General features: G+C 33.6%; 1 protein-coding gene across 3 annotated transcripts in view; it reads right to left on the minus strand.

Moving 5' to 3' along the window:
- The window catches only part of ZNF654 (zinc finger protein 654), a 94103-nt gene that overhangs the window by 6303 nt on the left and 66747 nt on the right, over positions 1-21053 (minus strand). Inside the window, exons 4-7 of one of the 3 annotated variants that reach the window (XM_028164675.2) lie at positions 13351-13486; positions 10441-10643; positions 9705-9844; positions 3162-3303 (exon numbers count right to left, since the gene is read on the minus strand). In XM_028164675.2, the coding sequence (XP_028020476.2) occupies positions 3162-3303; positions 9705-9844; positions 10441-10643; positions 13351-13486 (621 nt within the window). The remainder of the gene's footprint in view (positions 1-3161; positions 3304-9704; positions 9845-10440; positions 10644-13350; positions 13487-21053) is intronic. The other 2 variants (XM_057545102.1, XM_057545101.1) reach the window with 2 other exon arrangements.

A 21053-nucleotide genomic window follows, 5' to 3' on the forward strand; every position in this document is an offset into this window, starting at 1 on the left:
TTTAACTACTTTTTAATATACAAATAAATCTTTTTTAACTTGAGAATAACCTGGAAAAGATAGTGTTTTAGCTTCCAATTTATTTAGTTTTCAAGTCTGACAAGCCCTACTGACCATAATACAAAATGCTTCATAACCTTATGGTTCTTAAAATATAAAATGCTTCATGAACTTATGGTGATTCAAGTTTCTTACATATCTAGGCCCCTGTTTTAAGGTACCAATCTTACGTTCTGTGGCAGAAGGGTTAAATTATATGTATTTAAAAACATAGTTATCAATTTTTGATGTCAAAAAAATACTAAAGTAAAAAAAAAAGAACTGCTTATGGAAACTCTTTCACAAAGCTGCACTAAATAATATTATTGTACTTATTAAGTAACATTATTTATCCAAATAAGGGGAGAAGTATAATCCACATGAAGAAGGCGATTACAAACCTTCCAAATCTAATAAGGTATCAGAATAATGAACCTACTGGAAGTTATCTGAAAAGTATTCAAGCTTTGAAACTTTTACTGATGACTCAAAGATAACTGCATCAGCTTTTAGTTGGGAATTTGTTGTCTATCCACCTTAATTCAAGTTATAAATAATGCCTCTAGAATGATCTAAATGCTTGTTTGAATAGAAAGAGATAAAATAATAATATGTCTTTAACAGTTGTGTCTGTGTATCATACTGCCTGCATATGGTATATTACAGATGACAGGGAGGAACACTACCTTGCCAGCCTCATGTCCTCTTAGTTCCTTACGTGCTATGTAACCCTTACTTACAATTCCAGAAGCAGACCTTAACTCTGCATATCACTTTACCTCGCTGGTAAATTCCTACCCATCTCCTATTCATTCTTTGAGAATCAGTTCTGCCTTGAAAGTTTTTCTGATTCATTCTGGCCCCTGCCCTGGGGTAGAGTTAAAAACATTCGCTATTCTTTCCACTGAAAATAATTTATACTTATTTCTAAAAAGCATGTAATATTGTTTTATAATTGTCTATGCCCCTCCCCTACTTCTTGACTTGGAATTCCTAAATCACAGGGACAGTATCTCATTTTTTGTATCCTTCTGAGGTTAACATAGGAGTTGGCATACAATGACCTTTGAATAAATGTTTGCAGAATGAATGAGATCAGATATATTCCACTGATTTAGTCTCCTCCTATAAATCCACCATTTCCAGCTTGGAATCCTTTTCTGAATTCAAATTTCTCATTTCTATAATTGTCAGTTATAAAACCTACCTAAATTTTCCAGATATAGCAAATTCAAATCCACTGCTTCAAAACAATTCATTCTCTTTGTCCAATCTTCTATCTACATCCTCTCTTTCCTCATGAAATTATAATGTACTCACAGTTGCTGAGGTTTAAAAATTTCAGGATCATCACAAAAGGGAACAGGCTACTTTCTTACCTGAAAGCCTTTAACAATTCCAGGATATTTATGGACTGACATTTCAATTTTTAGAGTAGAATTCAGTCCCTTTAGGGTCTATAGCAACCCCACCCCCAACCCCACAGAAACTAAACTCTTCGATTAGTTTCGTCATCCACACACGTCCCCGTTTCTGTGCCACCCTATTAATGCCACTGGACAGTTGTGAGAACCAAATAATAGAATGAGGAGAAGGGGCTCTGTAAACTACAAAATCCTCTACAAATATTAGTATAATCCTTCTCTATCATTTAAAACCCAGCTGAAAGCATCTTCCTCTGTGAAGGCTTTTCAGATATGCTATCTGCAATGTCTCCTTCTGAACTCACACAGCATTGCCTGTGCCTCTTAGCACTGAGGCATGGGAATGATCTATTCCATCAGATAAAAATGTTTTTAATAGAGTGTATACGAAATTAAGCACATTTTAAATATTTATGTCATCTTTGAATTTTTCCTCTTATCATGTATTCTTAGGTTGACCACACATGTGAAAACGAGAAAGCTCTATGATAACTGGCTGAACTTCACCTATATTGTAAATTTTCTATAACAAAGTCTCTCGATTTTTGGTACAAATGAGAATCATATGTTAAAAAAACAGAGATAGATAAATATTTTTTAAAAAGTTTTACAGGTAATTCTGATGTACTTCAAATATTAAGAAGTATTCTATAGCATAGTTTGTTTTTTTCCCTGTTTTTTTTTTGGTGGGGAGAGAGGTTAACTTTGACAATGCATTTAAATGACATTTCACTCCTTAATAATGAAGCTATTAATGCAGTTAGCAAAATAAATAGGAAATAAAACAAAACAAAACCCTCTGATATAATGCTTTTTATCACGGGAATATGATCACTACATGGTCATACATCTAATGAGTGATGTGATAATGAATGTAATAAATGCATAAATATGTAAAAAAATTAAAATATATTACTTAATGGATGCCTCCTTATATATTTAAAAGTAACCCACATAAAGATTCAGTTAAATGGAGCTACCTAAAATGTAAGGTAGCTTTATCTTTCCTATCTTTGTATTCAAAGTTCTGTTAATACTTGAGGAGAAAAAGTAAAAAGATCTGTAGGATCTACTTTCATGTCTATGTAAGAATCATATGTAGAATTGTACTCACTTGCCAGTGGCCCATGAAAAACTTGCTTCAGAACTATTTTTAAAAACAGGTAATGGGTTTTTACTATTATTTTAAGTAAACACTTTAAAAATTTGTCCTTAGGTTTCAAAAATGTCTCAGAATTCATTATTCCTTTTTACCTAAACACCAAACGTAAAACTATGAACTGTATTTCTCTATGATAGTGAACAGGTATTACCTATAAGTTACACAAAGTTCATTTGCAAATTAGTTAAGATTCTACATACAGGATTTAGAATAATGTTAAAAGTGCCAGGCTTATTTAATTTTAAGAAAAGAGATAATAGCTTCATATGGAAGCAGTTGTTCCCATACTAAACTTTATGTAACACTAAATTTTTTTTCTCTTTTTTCAGTTATTTTCATTTATGCATACTCTTTGTACCATGTTGGGAGTTTGAGGTGGTGGGGAGGGGAGGATATAATATATGGAGAATGTGGCCTTAAAATCCTCCTTTTCTTCAATTACATGATCAAATAAATTTTACCACAAGAGATTCAAGTTTCAGTGAACTGTCATTTAAATTTAATTTAAAATGAAGGGATAAATATATACTATTTACCTCATCTTTAATGATTTTCATGAAAGGAAATATGACTCTCACATTAGTTGCTGTTCTTAAAAGCTGGTAGCATTGATCTACAAAAACTTGTTTTGAAGGATTAGACTTTAGCTGAAGTTTACTCCATATGAAAATCAACTCCCTGTAAATGAGAAAAAAAGAGAAATATCAAAAATACAGTTTATTCAAATACAGACATTAGCTGTCTTTCCCTGATTCTGTAGTGCCCTGGCTGGGATGTATACAAAGTGGGTGTAAATGGACATTAGGTTAACTTCCAAGCTACTTCCGCTACCTATTTGGGACTAATAGAAGCTAGGAGAAAAGGTGAGATTAGAAATTGCAATTTGCTGTATGTAATGCATTCTAATTATATGCCAACAAACCTAAGGCATCTCTAGTACTTGATCAAAACAAATTCTAATCTCAGTATACCAATATTAATGATATTGCTTAAAAAATTTAACTTTGACCTTTAATTAATACCCACTTGCAAATTTAGAAATCAATGTTGTAGAATTTCTGCAAAGAAGAAATGGTTCATACTTTTCAATCTATTAAGATACCAAAAGTACTACAGATTAAAAGTGTAAGTATATTATGGTACTGATTCTGAAATTTTATGTTTTATATCATCTACTCTTCCATGAAGATGTAGTATTTTAAACAGACAAGCTATGGACCATTTAAAGTACTTCACAGGTAGATTCTTTTCTAAAATGTGGCCAAGGTTATTAGATGAACAAGGTAGGAGCAGTGGGTTTTGAGGCAAAGGAAATCATAAGATATAATTGTTACATTTGGATATCACATTTTAGCAAATTAGAATTCCTTGAAAAGTGTCATAAAAGTTACATAAAACATCATAATCTAAAACGTATTAAAATAATTGATGAAAATGTTTAAAAAAAAAAGTGATATACTGAGAATGTACTTTGAACCCAGCACATACAGCTATTAAATCTAAGGACAGCTTGACTACTATCATGAAGGTATGCATACTCTATTTAGAGAGACAACACAGAACACAAAACAAAAAATGATGGCAAGCAACACAGAAAGTAAAACCAAAATTCCTCTTCCATTTCACACTAGCTGTGTGGGTGTTCCTAAGTTTCCGTCCACCACTCACTTTTTTTTTGCACACATATTCCTTTGGAAAGCTCACCAGGTTTCACACCATGTTCCCAAATCTCTAGTTCTGACTTCTTTCCCAGTTTTCCATAACTGGATATTTCAACTGAGATTGGTTTCTATCACTTTAATCCGTTTAGAACAAATCAAATTCCTGCAAAATTGATTATCTTTTCCTAGATCAATGACACTAAACATTCCTCTAAACTGTCTGGTTCTAACCTGCTTGTTTTTCATAGTCTTTATATTTTTATTATACTTTTGCCCACAGTTATATCATTCTTTCTCAATGCTACCACGTTAGGCCCTTTAATTTTCCATATGTACTTCTATAGGGGTTGCTAAACTGATCTGCTTCCAGCCTCCCAGATTATTTCATTTAGTACTTGTTCAATATGCCTTGTGGTGTTAAAAGCAACAGAAACATGGGTTTTGGTGTCAGAAGGATCAGGATTTGAATCCTGGGCATTCTTCTAGGTTGGTTTCCTCAGTGTCAGTTAATGTGCTTCATTTATTCTCATTTTCTGTTGTGCTGATTGCTCTACTTGGAAAATATTTATTTCTAAGATAAGCTTATCTTTCAGAGTCCATATCAAGTGCCTCTTCTTCATGAAAACTTTCATGAATACCCCAAACTAAAGTGATAACTACTTCAGAACAGATCTTCTCTCTCTTATTGATTTAATGCCTTTCATATACTTCCTTGTTTCTAAGTCCTGTTTCCCCAACTATTAATACATTGTAAATCTCCTCAATGGCACATTATATAGTGGAGGTAGTGAAAAAGAACAGGAGATTGGGAATAAGAGACCTACATTTCAATAGGGCATTACATACCAACTGAGATGGTACTTCCCAGTTCACAGTGAACCACCATTTTCTAAGAACAGCCCAAATACGCAGGGTTGGAACCTCAGTAGCCATGCCTCCTAAGTGACCCTCCTCACTCTCCTTAAAATATTAATTCAGGGATGGGAAACTGACCCCAATTAAGTTGGTCAGAATCCCTGGAATGGTCTCAACTCTAAACTATGAAGCCTGGGGACTGTTGGCATTCTTCTGGTCTGCAACAGGAAAGACTGAAGCCAAATGGCAGAACAGAGATAAAAAACCCCAGCAATCTCAACGTCCCTGTTAGCAATTATCTTTGAGGACCACCTATAACCCTGCCCTTCCTGTGGCTCATGTCATACCCCAGTATACATTCGATAAATACTACCTTTTCCCTGAACTAGTTAGACATAGGATGTTATCACTTGGAAACTGACTAGTATAAATTCCAACTCCATTTTGTTACTAGCTGTGTGGCTTTTATCTCTTTTATCCACAGTTTTCTTATTACATAAAAAGAATTAAAGAGAAATAAGTGAAAACACCTAAGGTGAAATGTCTGGTATATACTGATGTTTAATAAATTGCTCAGATAGTCTTCTTTGTGAAGACCAAAGGGAAAGTTTAATGAAGCTTATGTTTTCCTTTCCAAAAAAGGGTCCTTAAAAAAGAAACAACACAGCACTGATTTGGTGTACAAACACATTTCCCAGGTAGCTAACTGCTAATATAACCACCAAGTTATCTAGTTGCAGAGAGACTATAACAAGGTCTATAGCCACCCTTACCACATAGGTTTTTTTTCATACTATACCCATTTTATAGTAAGTAATATTTAATAGCAGAGGCTGCCTGGGTTTGAATCATTATTTACTAGTTGAATGGTTTGGGCATAATATTATCTACCCCATAAGATTGCTGGAGTAAATGAGATAATGCATATATAAAGCATAGACTAATGGAAGCACTCAGCAAATATAAGCAGCTGCTATTATTATAATATTCTTATTACTATCGATGGTGAGAGAACTGGATTAGCAGCTGGCTTCATTGGCTTGAGACAGAGCAAAGCTGGACTGTGATCAGGTGTTGTCCTCAGAGAGGGGAGATGCAGAGTGAGCGGAAGAGCAAGATGAGACAGACAACACGGACCTTATAAGCGGGAGAGAATCCGGCTCTTGAAGTTACAGTGAAAATCAACTTTTTCGGACCCCAGCACTCAGAAATATAAAGGAGAGAGGTGGAAGAAATAAGAGGGCAGGCGATCAGAACTCAGCCTACTCAGAAGGAAGGACAAAGAAGCAGGCTAAAGATTCCTTTTCAGTTAGGCAGCTGGGAGTCACACACCCAGCTTCTATTCTTAGAAGGTGACTGTGGCCAGGAGCAGGAAAGATAGGCACTGTTCTATTTTTAAAGTTCTTCCCTAAAGAGTAGAAATTGGTTAGCCAAGAGAAGAAGAAAATAAAATGTTTTCCTGGTCCTTTTTGGTTGGTTTATACTTGATTCCAGTTTATTTATGAGTGTGTTAAAATGAAAACAATGGATATTCTGTTTAAATAGTTTAATATAGCCAAGGGTAGAGAACATTCCTATCACCATAGGAAAAGAAATACTATAATAGTAATGACTATATCCTGTTTCAAAATAACTACATATCAAGAAATGATAATACTTTGAAACTATTTAGAAGTGTATGTCTTACCATCGTCTCCTGATCCTCTCCTCTATTTGTAATTTCAATTTACATGGTAAACTTCTGAATAAAAATTTGTATATTCTAAGAGTACAGTCCCATAGAAGATAAGTCCACTAGTTTCTAGACCCAGTTCTATTAATTAGCTATTTGACTCTATCTCTGAATCTGAAGATTTTAATCTATAAAATCTATAATATATTCAATACATTTATCTTTAAACCCCCTTCAAGCTATTGTTTTAAGTATCTAAGAACTTAAAATTTGAAAGCATTTATTAAAAAATGTTTATAGCCCATATCATTTCATATTATGATGTCAGGCACATGAAACCTAGTTTTCTCTTAAGAATTAATGACATGTCAAAGTGGTAGGGTTTTTTTTCTTTTGTGTGTGTGTGCATGTGTACTGGGGTAGGGGAGGCAGAAGTTATTAGAATCTTTTCTAATTATTCTTCATGATTTCATCTAATAGCACTTAAGGGTTGGTACTAAAAATACTCTCAAACCACATTATAAATTACATGAGTGCTAGATAAATTTGATGCTTCATAATATTCTGCTAATAATTTTTTTTTCTGCTAATAATTTTTAAGTGGTTTTAAAAATGCTTAGAAAAACTAATAGTCACATAATACCATTTATATTAGTGTCCCCAAAATGAGTTACTTAGGTATAAGTCTAGCAAAATATATATAAGATCTACATGAGGAAAAAATCTAGCAAAATATGTATAAGATCTACATGAGGAAAACTACAAAACTCTGATGAATGAAATCAAAGGACTAAATAAATGGAGATATATTCCATGTTCATGGACAGGAGGGCTCAATATTGTCAAGTTATTAGTTTTTCTCAACTTAATCTACAGATTCAATCCCAATCTAAATCCCAGCAGGTTATTTTATGGATATGGACAAACTGTTTATGTGGAGAGACAAAAGACCCAGAATAGCTAATACAATACTGAAGAAGAACAAATTTGGAGGAATGATACTACCCGACTTCAGGACTTAATATAAACTAACATAATGAAGACAGAGTTGTACTGGTGAAAGAAGAGACATATAGATCAATGGAAGAGAACAGAGAGCTAGAAATAGACCCACATAAATATAGTCAACTGTTCTTTGACAAAGGAGCAAAGGCAATACAATGGAGCAAAAGATAGTCTTTTCAAGAAATGGTGCTAGAACAACTAGACATCCACATTAAAAAAAAAAGAGTCTAGACACAGACCTTACACCCTTCACAAAAATTAACTAAAAATGGATCATGGTCTAAACAGAAAACACAGAACTACAAAACTCCTAGAAGATAACATAGGAGAATACCTAGATGACCTTGCGTATGTTGATGCCTTTTTAGATATAACACCAAAGACATGATCCATGAAAGAAATAATTGATAAGCTGGACTTCATTAAGATTGAAAACTTCTCTGTGAAAGACAATATCAAGAGAATTAAAAGACAAGCCACAGACTGGGAGAAAATATTTGTAAAAGACTCATCCAAAAAAGGACTGTTATCCATAATATACAAAGAACTCTTAAAACTCAACAATAAGAAAACAAACAACCCAATTAAAAAATGGGCCAAAGACCTTAACAGACACCTCACCAAAGAAGATATACAGATAGCAAATAAGCATATGAAAAGATACTCCACATCATATGTCATCAGGGAAATGCAAATTAAAACAACGAGATACCACTACACACCTATTAGAATGGCCAAAATCTGGGACACGAATAACAAATGCTGGTGAGGATGTGGAGCAACAGGAAATCTCAAACACTGCTGGTGGAAATGAAAAATGGTACAGCCACTCTGGAAGACAGTTTGGCAGTTTCTTACAAAACTAAACATACTCTTACCATACGTTCCAGCAATCATGCTCCTTGGTATTTACCCAAAGGGGGTGAAAATTTATGTCCACACATAAACCTGCACACAGATGTTTATAGCAGCTTTATTCATAACTGCCAAATCTTGGAGGCAACCAAGATGTCCTTTAGTAGATGATGGATAAATAAACTGTGGTACATCCAGGCAATGGAATATTATTCAGCACTAAAAAGAAATGAGCTATCAAGCTATGAAAAGATGCAGAGGAACCTTAAATGCATATTACTAAGTGAAAAAGGCCAATCTGAAAAGGCTACATACTGTATGATTCCAACTATATGATATTTTGGAAAAGGCAGAACTATGGAGATAGTAAAAAAAAAAAAAAAAAAAAAAAATCAGTTGTTTCCAGAGGTGGGGGCAGGGGTGGGAGGGAGAGATGAATAGGCAGAGCACAGAGGATTTTTAGGGCATACTCTGTATGATATTATAGTGATGGATATATGTCATTATATATTTGTCCAAACCCATAGAAAATTAACACCAAGAGTGAACCCTAAAGGTAAACTGTGGACTCTGGGTAATTAAGATGTGTCAATGTAGGTTCATTCTTAGTAAAAAATGTACCATTTGGTGAGTGATCTTGATAATGGGGGAGGAAATGCCTTTGTGGGGGCAGGGAATATATAGGGAATGCCTGTACCTCCCTATTTTTTTGTAAAACTTAAAACTGCTCTGAAAAATGAACTTTTAAAAAATTTAAAAATAACACTCTAAATTTAATTTAAAACATAACTATTTTATTGTAACACATTCCTTAAATATCAACGCTATCGATTACTGGTACATGATCATTTTCTTTTTTAATCCTTACAATAGGTCTTACAACCTATCATTTTTCGCACAATAAGTGTGGGGGGAAAAGTGGCTTAACATTTTCACATAACTTAAAAAAAACATAAAGTACAAATTCTGCTAACCAATTCTCCTTCTGTACCCCATCTCACCATTTCAATTTCTATATTAGGAACACTTACCAGATACAGTACATATCCCCATTCTGGAGCTGTGGAATAAGAAAGGATTCACAGAGTTGCAAGGCTAACATAGTCTTGCCTTCTTTTTCAGTGTTACAGATGATATCAATTCCACTCTTACAATCAGTTTTCAGTAAATGCTATAAGAGGAAAAGAAAAACCAGTTTGTATCATTAAAAATATCTAGAAAGATAGGTGTAATAAATGTTTAAATTAAGTAGTCAGAAGAAATTAGATTTCTAGTTTTCTTCTACAAGGACAATGATGAATTGTACAGAGATATTTTCATGTTTTCATAGTTTCACTATATACAACCTATAGTTTACAATGACTACTTTTAATCTCAATGTCCACAGCTTGTAGGTATGTAGGGTCCATATTAGAAAAAGTTTCTTTCATCTTAAAAAAAACCAAAATAACAAACATATGCATTTAATTTCTTAGGAGTTTATTTAAAATGCAAAATCATAATGCTTCTCAGTTTTTATTTAACCTCTGTCACACCAGAAGCTCACTCAACATGAATAATGCTTATCAACAAAAATTTTAATTTCATCATTTGTTAATATCAGACTCTAATTCAATATGAGCTTAAAGAATGGTGCCAAAGGGAACATCTAGATAATGTAATCTTAAAACCTTTGATATTACTGTAAAAGGAATTTAACAAGAATGGGCTACTTTTTTTTTTGGTAAGGTTAAAATGGTAATAGGCAAACATAATCTCAAACAATACCTCCCGGAATAGGTGATCTTCTACAGGTGACATAAACAGACATGTGAAGAGTGCTTGATGGAAGTACAAGTCTTTACTGATTTCTGGGTGATTTATACAACACTTAATAAGAGCCATTGCTTCAGGTATGCGTTCACAAGCAATTAGGTATCTGGCACGTAGTTCAAAGAATAGTGGATTTTCAGAACTTAAATATTTGTTCACTATATTAAAAAGAAAACAGACTCTTATTACTCTCATGAAAAGACTGTCTCAAACTTTGTTCTTTGACACCTTAGCGCTAACATGTGGTATATAATTAAATCAACTATTTAATTAAATAGTATTTTTCTTATTAGGAGTTTATTTGTGAAAAGAATGTTCAGTTAAATGATGGAAGTAAGAGACACCAAAACTGTGCCCAAGAAATATTTGCTGATTCTTTCTCAGTCTAAAAAGTAAGCAAAATTTAAAAAACAAAAAAAACCATGAAATATACTTTTTTTGTGTTCACTAACGTTAAAATATGTTTCAAATGACATGGGATCTGGAATTTCTTTCTAGTCTAAGATTACATACTTTATCTTCTTACTGACCAATATTTTCATTCCTATAAGATTAAAAGGCTAAATTGTAATTTGTCATTAAACCATATTAATTCAGATTAATTATAGAGAAATGTAATCTGAATTAATGAGAAAGTTCAATCATAAAAGAAATATATTTTATTACTTTCTAACAAAAAAATTAAGTTACAAGTAGTGCCAAACAGGACTGCTTATTAATGTATGCCCATGTGTCACTAAGGATAATTACTAATTAATACTCGCTTTTACGCAATTTTAAAATATATAAAAACCTTTATCTATATAAGTTCATTTAGACCTAACAACAACCTCATGACAGGTATAATATTAATACTTGTTTTACAGATCACAAAACTGAGTCTCAGAGAGGTCAAATGACTTGCCCAAGGACAAAGAATTAATTAAATAAGTGGCAGAGCAGGAACTGGAACCCATATTTCATGATTTCAAATCCAAAAATCTTTTAATTAGTTACATATATTTAATCAGTAGCTTCTGAAATGCCTATGAATAATGTTTTATTTGGGCTTCAACATTTGCCTTGCAATTCTGTTTATACTATAAGATAAGCAGACACTGATTTTGTATAGTTGATGCAAAGATAAACTTCAGACTGATCTTTACCCTGATATGCTGGTACCCTGTACCAACTAGAGTACAGTCATCTACATTAATGAGGTTCTAGAGCAGCTTTTCCCTAAGTGAGGTATGCTAGTGTAAGTATGAAAGGACTATATACATACTATAAACTGTATATATTGAGGCCATCAGCCCTAACACCAACAAGCAACAGGTTTGTTCTAGCTCCTACTGAAAGGAGCCTAAAAGCTACCCTAAAACCCCAAACTCTGCTCCCCTGTTCTCATTCCCTATGATTCTGTCTTTGCCTAGCTCCTGTCCCCTCTGGCCACATTCTCCAGTTTCCTCAGAGATTCCTTCAAGGCTGTCACCCTTGCCTTCCCTATATTTGATGGTTCATACTTTTCCTCAATGAGCTGACTCTTCCTCGTCTGATCTAACTACTGCCTCCCTCTTCAGTTTTTTTCTTTTGTTTTTATTCCTTTCCAAGACCCTCACATCAAGTGCTAGTCTCCTTTGTATCCTTTATATTTATACCACACCATTGTCACATATACCTTAGCTCTTTCCTTCTAGTCTTGTCCTACCTCCCATCTCATTCCACCACTGCTTCTCCTGGTCTTATCTCTTTTTTCATCTTCTCTAACATCTCTTCTAGTCCTCTACACTTGTATCTGGGGTCAGCTTGCTCTTAAGCCCTAGAATCATAGCCCCTTCTCCATTCAGTTCTACTCACAACCCACCCCACTCCTTTACCTGGGACAAATGGAAAGATCCTAACCTGCTCAGGCAATTGGTGGTGTGAAATGTCTTCTCACCAGACCAATATCTGAATGGTTCCAGCTGGCAGGTCTTGTCTTTCCCTTTGGCCGTGTTATAATTGCACTCCATAGGCTCTCTCCATGCTCTCAAATGTGTCCACACTTTTGTGCTTATTCACTACTGCTGAGCTTACATTCTGAGTTTTGGTGACCCAAATGTTCTGGGGCTCAGGAATAATATGGCAAATGTTTTTTTAAAAAAGAATTAACTAGAAATAGTTGACAGAGCTTCCTGCCTTCAAAAGCAGATTTTTGGCTCACAGGAACCACTGTGTATCTAGGTTGGAGAGGAAGTGATGTCCAAAAGGTATGCAGGTGGTAAGGGGATGAGACAAAACTTAACTTCTATTAATGAATGAAGTTTGGGAAATACTGCTCTAGAGTATCTGGAATCGAAATTTACTTACTCATTTAATTAGTCATTCATTCACTTATGCATTCATCATGTGGTCATTCATTCAGTAAACATATATTTATACTGAGCACTGGCTAGGTGTAGGATATATGGTAGTGTATATCAAAACAAAAGCTGAAGGAGTTCCATCCTTCACAGAGTTTACTGTATAAGGGAGATTCCATGTGCTTAAGCAGGGTGTTTTTTTGTTTGTTTTTTGTTTTAAAGGGTGTTCCTACTTAAATAGATTTTAAAAAACATAACTGAAAGGAAAACAAACTCTGTAAAAAGCATGGGGGATACTAAGTATGTTAATACTCTGAATTCCCATTTTAATAGGAAATTACTAGAAATAATTGTACCTAATCTTATGTCAAATCACTCTTGGGCTGGGTTAATATAACAAATTAAACACACTTCATGTGAAAATACATTACTCTTATTCAGTATTATAAAATAAAGAAAAATCACTATTACTGCTCTAGTTAGAAAATGAAATTGTATTTGCTTCTCACAAATGTTGGTTTAGAGTTTGAGTCTCCTGAAGTACCTATCTCCTGAGATGCTGGCTGGGCTTTTAGAACAGCTTGCAACACTGGATCTTCCCATGGGCCACCATCTCTAATGATTCGAGTCACCAGTTCCAGATTCACATTTCCATATCTGCGGAGGTGATTCTGGCATTCCTAGGAGAGAAAAATCATTTTGGCTTTGTGAATTTAAAGGGGTTAAAAACTAAACTTGATCATCATTGTCAATAAAATGACTGATGGTCAGTGAGGCAGCTGTTAAACTACAGAAGAGAAAGGGTTGCTTTAGTAACCTAATTAGGGTGTCAAAACCCCATTAGTACACAAATAGGCTTTAATGCCAAAGGTTACACAGTTTGTACATAATTGGACTTAGAAAATCCCATTATAACAGGGATGAAGTGTAACCTAAGGGAAAAACATATGGGATGCATCATTTCTAGGAAAAGAACCAGGCTGCAAAAACCTAATGGAAAAACTTACAGGATGCATCATTCCTAGGAAAAGAACCAGGTTGCAAAAATGTAAAATGTGTACGTTCATTTATGTAAGGGTTCATAAAGTTTCTGTTAACAATGGCAGGCCTAACAATAAGAAGGTAATAGAGAGGTCCCTGTCCAATGCAGATTCTGGTTGGCAGGTAGGTACAGGTCTCTGTCCCTGATCCCAAATGTAGAATCTTAGGTGTAGCAGAAGGCTGGAAGATGGAAATTCTATTCCACTTTGTTGTGTAAGTAGATTTATAGTCTTGGGATGAGAAATGACAGGCTGAAGGAATGAATCCAGGCTATAATATGAAGACTTTGCATTAGGTTTAAGATAAAGATACTATTGATAAGTTGGGCATTAACTGATAATTTGTCTATGCATTTTGGGGGATTTTTAAAAAAAGATATTTGAAATGTTTTTAGAGAATCTGTTATCTTAGACTTGTGATTAAAATATGAAGTATGTAACAAGTTTGTAAACAATGTTTAATATTTACGAGAACTTGGTTTACTGAATTTATAAATTTATTAGACTTAGATTTACAAGATTTAATCATTTGATTATGATGCTTTGATTCATTATATACTTTGTTAGGTGTTTTTAAAAATGTTTCATGGAATTTAATTTGATAATTTAAAAAGATTAACTGAAGGCTTAGTGAAGGTATGGATAGATTTATTTTTTTAATGCATAAATTGAGCTTAAGGCCTTAAGAAAAAACTAGATATTGAAATTGGCAATGCTAAAAACTGGAATAAACTGCACATCAATTAAAATACAAGCGACAGTCAGAATTTCTTTCTGTGCTAAAAAATCCCTCAGACATAAAAAACTTAGTAACAGTTATAAAGCGAAGCTTCAGGATAAAACCATATATATTTACAAATTTTATTTATCAGATGAATCATTAGGCTACATATTCAAAGTGGCAGTGAACACTTTGCTTTTATTAAATTGTCATGCTCTTTCATCGTTTCAACATTCCAAAGTGATATCTATATGCCACTTTTCATTCATTGTTAAAATACATGAAAGAAATTTTGTTTTATAAGAGAACAAGGCAGTAGAAGAAATCAAGTTTCAAGATGAAGAATCATTCAAAGAAGCCAAAGGATCATTAAGTCAAAACATGAAAGTAAGTATCTTCTAAAAGTTACTTAGGGAATTCCCAAATTAAAATGAGCAAGCAAGCAAACAAAAACCCTATAACCAAATGGGCAAGTTACTTAACCTCTCTGCTCCTTCAGTTAACTCCTCTACAAAACGGATACTAAAAACACCTATTTCATAGGATTGTTGTAAGGATTAAATAATACACAGTCTGAAAAGTGCTTAGGACAATGAATAAGTACTTAATAAATGTTAGCTATTTTTTTCTATATTTTAAGATTCTGAATAAATATTTTATTTTAGGACACCCAACTGCCTTATCATAAAATTTCTACATTTCCATGTGTCAGCATATTACAGCACTCATAAAAATATGGTATAAAGTTATTGATCAGCCATGATTTTTTAACACATGGACTATAGTAATGATCTGTGGCAATGACTTCATGGTTAAAAACAATCATCGATTTCAAACCTCAAGGTAAACAAACTCCTAAATTACTCTAGACATACATATTGCTGCCCATACAAATTAAACTACTGTAAGCTGGCTTTTGGTCCAGTCAAAGCACAAGAAATAAGGTGAGCTGGATGCCAGCCCATGAATCACTGATTAGGCTTTAGCTCTGCTGCTGAGCTCTTGGACAATCTTTCTTCCTAGCTGTGTTAGGATAGGTGAGGCACCAATCATACAGCCATTAGTGCTGTGGGACCTAGAACTGGACTTGGGCCTAAAGTCAAGATATGGTGAAATAGGTCTATTGCTAATTTCTTAAACTTGGCTGAAAATAAGAAACACTTGGAGGTCTTGTTAAAAAATGATTCCCAGACCCCAATTCAAACCTACTGAATCAAGGTTTCTAAGAGAAAACCCTGATAATCTGTATATTTAACAATCCCTACCCCACAGTCAACTCTGGCATACTTTTTGATTGTATTGGGTTGGCCAAAAAGTTCCTTCGGTTTTAAAGTAAAAATAAGACAAATTTTTCATTTTCACTAAGAACTTTATTTACCATTTTGTTCCACTACCTTCTGCCATTTTCCAGACAACTTCATAATTCCATCTTGCCAAAACTTTTTATCTTTTTGAGCAAAGAACTGTTCCAGGTGCCTTTTATAGTCTTCCATGGAATTGAAATTTCTTCCATTAAGAGAATTTTGTAAACACTGAAATAAATGGAAATCCGAAGGTGCAATGCCTGGTGAATACGGCGGATGAATCAGAACTTCCCAGCCACTGTAACAGTTTTTGCCTGGTCATCAAAGAAACATGCAGTCTTGCATTAACCTGATGGAAGATTATGTGTTTCTGTTGACTTTCTGGATGCTTTTTGTCGAGTGCTGCTTTCAGTTGGTCTAACTGGTAGCAGTACTTGTTGGAATTAATCGTTTGGTTTTCCAGAAGGAGCTCATAATAGAGGACTCCCTTCCGATCCCACCATATACACAACGTCACCTTCTTTGGATGAAGACCGGCCTTTGGTTTGGTTGGTGCTGGTTCATTTCACTTGCCCCACAATCTCTTCCATTCCACATTATTGTATAGTATCCACTTTTCATCGCCCGTCACAATTTGTTTTAAAAACAGAACGTTTTCATTACGTTTAAGTAGAGAATCGCATGTTGAAATACGGTCAAGAAGGTTTTTTTGCTTAACTTATGTGGAACCCAAACATCAAAGCAATGAACATAACCAAGCTGGTGCAAATGATCTTCAACACTTGATTTGGATATCTTGAATATGTCGGCTATCTCCTGCGTGGTATAACGTTGATTGTTCTCAATTAATGTCTCGATTTGATCGCTATCAACTTCAACTGGCCTACCCGACCATGGAGCATCATCCAGTGAGAAATTGCCAGCACAAAACTTCACAAACCACTTTTGACACATTTGATCAGTCACAGCACCTTCTCCATACACTGCACAAAATTTTTTTCGCGTTTCAGTTGCATTTTTACCTTTCTTGAAATAATAAAGCATAATATGCCAAAAATGTTGCTTTTTTCTTCCATCTTCAATATTAAAATGGCTATACACAAATTCACCAATTTTGATGTTTTTTTTTTTTAACACACGATGATATGACAGCTGTCACAATAAAATCTAACAAAATTGTTTCAAATGAAGTTAAAGACAACTAAGCACTACTAGCTACTAGAGCCATCTTACAGAAAAAACTGAATGAACTTTTTGGCAAACCCAATCCCTCCTACATTTGGAGTGCACTTTCATAAATGTTTACACTGTAAATTATATATCTGTACTCCTTTAGGAGTACAGATATATAGTAAATTAGCTTAAATTCATTTTTCTAATATAAAAATTATAAATGAAAGTTTTGGTTTTTGTGTGCGTGCACTCCTTGAGTCAAGTACACCATATTTTGGAGACCATTTCTATGGGGAAATAACTCTGGATAGGAAATAGAGATGAAAGAAAGATTTCACTTTGGTCTATTTAAAAAGACACAGGATGAAAGAAAAGTTTCTAAGTATCTTCTGGCTTATTTTTCCTTAAATAGTATGGTGGCTTTTTTGGATGACATTCAATTTAAAAGCCTCCCAAGTGAAAAAGGAAACACTTAAATCACTATAGAATTTACAACTTATCTTTTCTAGAGTATACTCATATTGTGTTGTTTTAGAATGTTTACTTAATTAAATTTGGACCTGTATATCAACCTCATCCTTTATTTACCCACTGCACTGTGCTAAATATAATTTCCTCAGAAACTTACATTCAATCCTGTGTCTTTGCCAAAGGCAGAGAGAAAACATAACTCCCTCACTCTTCTTTCAGAATCCGTTTAGTTCCAGAAGATGTTTCTTCCCCGTACCTGCTGCCACTTGAGAGTTAGCCACCACAACATGTCTGTGAAGCTGCAGGTCAGTGTTCTGGCCATTACACAAACTTGAGCTGAACCCTTTCGCTTATCATAGGATAAAAGTTCTTAATGCCCCGACTTCATATTTAAGGATCTCTGGATTTACCTACCTACTCACTCACCTATTATTGCACATCATGACTCCTTTTCTCCAGCCTGGTCTCTTACATGTCTCCCAAACTTATCTTGTCCTTTCTTGCCTATGCCTTTTCTCGTATCATTCTCTTTCTCCTACAACTTTTGGTAAACCTATCTAAATCCTTTTTAAACTATTTTTCCACAGAGAAGCCTCCACTAGCCACCTCAATCCATAATACTTTCTCCTGCAGTACTGAAAATCTGTACCACTCCACTCTTCTGGTACTCATAATATAGGAGGAACGCCTTGCATTACTAATTAAGTGTTGCCATCTTACCTCCCACGTAGTTAAAAGCTTCTTCAAACAGTCAGAAAGGGAAAGGTATATCAGAGAAGACGTATTCGCAATAAATAACTTTTTAAATCAGAATAGGAATTTACAGAAATCTGTGTAAGTGGAAGCACTGTCTTATTTTGAATGAAATGCAGATTCCAGAAGAAAAGTATAAAATACCACATGTCAAATTCATTCATAAGCAAGCTACTGCAGCAAATCAAAGCAAAAATACAAAAGGTATTCAATGTGGTTAATTTATAAAAACAAAGCCTTAAAATACAGTAAAATCTTTACAGTACTTTGAAATGAGAATGATCATATCTTTTATTATTATATTTTCATCGGTTATCTTATGGCAAAGCACTTTAAAAGTGATAAAATTCAAAGATGTTATGCAGTTTTCTTTTACAAAAAGACAATTCTCACAAATCTGCTGTTCATTTCTGTGATAAGTTCCTAAGAAGTATTTACCTGATGTTTTTGAAAACATAAACATTCTGAGTTTGCTCATATAAAGGGAATAGTATACAGTGAAAAAGTTACTGCTTTGTAAAAGAAAGTTCTTAAGGAGAAAATCATTTAAAATGGATGCTTGGACGTATTTACATCATTACATGATTGTTGTTGCCCAAAATCGATATCACCTATAATGCTTGTATCTATGCCATTAAAAAACTTAAACTAGAATTTTCTGTTTAAAACAATCCTTCAATAAGAACCTGCTGTATAAAAAAATAAATAAAATTCTAAAATTCTAAAAAAAAAATCCTTCATTTGGAGCATTTTAATGAGTTATTTTGTTTAAAAAATGGTTGCTATTCAAGAAAATGACTGATTTCAGAAACAATAGAAATTTAGTAGTCAAATTGCAACAAAAAATTGCAAATTTGCAAAAAGTTGCAAAATTGCAAATTTTTTATTAAAAAAATTATAAATTTGGTGGAAGACATTTAAAACTGAGTATCAACATTTAGAAAAAAATATTTTTCCATTTGGATCTACCAAAGGTATCTTTTTCACCTATGACAACTATTAAAACCAAGTATCAAAGCAAACTGAACTTAAAAAATCAGACTTTGAAGTACTGTATGAACTGTTAAAAATTTTTCAAAAATAAAGCACATTCAGTCATACTGATGTCATTGAAGTCTTATACTGTTAAAATATTTTACTATGGATTTTTATGTTTTATAATGTATTATAGTATTAGTGCATGTACATAAATAACAAATATACATATATTGGGGATATGTGCTCAAACTTAAAAAAAATCTGGATGGGTATTGTATCAGAAGTCTGGGGATTCCTGGTTTTAGGTATTATTTGTTTTTATGTTTGTGTTTGGAATCAAACATAAAACTCATCTGCTTCTATTGATCCTAATGTCATGGCAGTTTTCTTCAACATCTCCTGATCTGCTTCTTCCTTGCCATTTCTATAATTTGCACTCTAGTTGATGCCTTCATCTGCTATCACTCAGGTAACCAAACTAAAGTTTCTTCTTCCTCCCTCTCCCAGATAAGGTGGTCTTGAAAAGGCTTTAAAATGTTAAGACCATGAAGCATTTAAGATGGTAGTATAAATAAAAACGTTTCTTAAACCTATTCTTTTGACATATACATTATTGCAAACACATGGTTACATCATTTCATATAATAGATTAGGGAATACTGGAAAGAATGCTGGGTTGAGAACAGGATTTAGGCCCTTTTTCTGCTTCTATAAACCTCAGCTCCACTGGAGCTTAATTTTCTGATCTGTAAAATAAGGGATTATTGGATTAAATAATTTCTAAAGTGACTCTCAGTCTTAAAATTATAAAAATTCATTAATGCATATAAATTACACATACTTGATTTTTTAAAATAACTAGAATCACGTACTTAGTGAACTATTTAAGATACCTCTTTTGGGGCTTTTGAAAAAAACAAATATTTAAATATGAGTAATTGTCTCCTGTTTAATAAACCTGATTGCATTTTTATACATTTAAAAAATTTTAGGTAACAATGTAAATGTTACTTAAATTAGCAATCAGTTTTTTTCTGAAGCGGAAGCCAATCATAAATAGTAAAACTATCAACTGAGAGTATAATCAGATTTCAAAATTAATTGGTGGTTGCCATGCTAATGAAAGCACAACCCTGCCCTACTATCAATATTTTTAAATAAGTAATGAAATATTATGGCCAACAGAGAAGTGCTATTGTTACAGTTCTAGCCTCTAAGATAGACCCTGAAGCAGAATTAAAGTATATTCAAGACTTATTTGAGCATAGATTCCTACCCAGAGAGCTGAATGTAAAATACGACTCAGCAGAAATAGTACTGGAGTCAGTCAAGAGAACAGGTCACAATACGGGCTATGCTACAAATTGAGCAAGTTACTTAAGCGTCAGTAAACATTGTTGAATGAATGAATTAATGAATCTCTCTGGTCTTTGGTTTCATCATTTATTAAAAAATTAGATTGGACTTAATATCCTCTACAGTTCTTTACAGCTAAATTTTCTCTGAGCTAATATTTTATCCGGGAAAATATATACTACTTCAAGCACTAATATGTTGATAATTCTAATTATTATGTATTAAAGACACTCTACAGAATCAGCTTTCAGTGAATAATGAGTGCCTCAATGATCCTGATATGCTTTTAGAACTAATTTCAAAGTTAAGTCCTATCACTGACTTTAAAGGCACTTATATGTCTGCTCCTGACAACACACAGATTGCAAGATACTCAGGATATTAAGATCTTCATTTATGTTGGATACTATGGTGTGAATAACTATCAATGTTCATCTCTTTTGAGATGACT

This window comes from Balaenoptera acutorostrata, chromosome 4 (genome assembly GCF_949987535.1).
Source record: "Balaenoptera acutorostrata chromosome 4, mBalAcu1.1, whole genome shotgun sequence".
Classification (NCBI taxonomy): Eukaryota; Metazoa; Chordata; class Mammalia; order Artiodactyla; family Balaenopteridae; genus Balaenoptera; species Balaenoptera acutorostrata.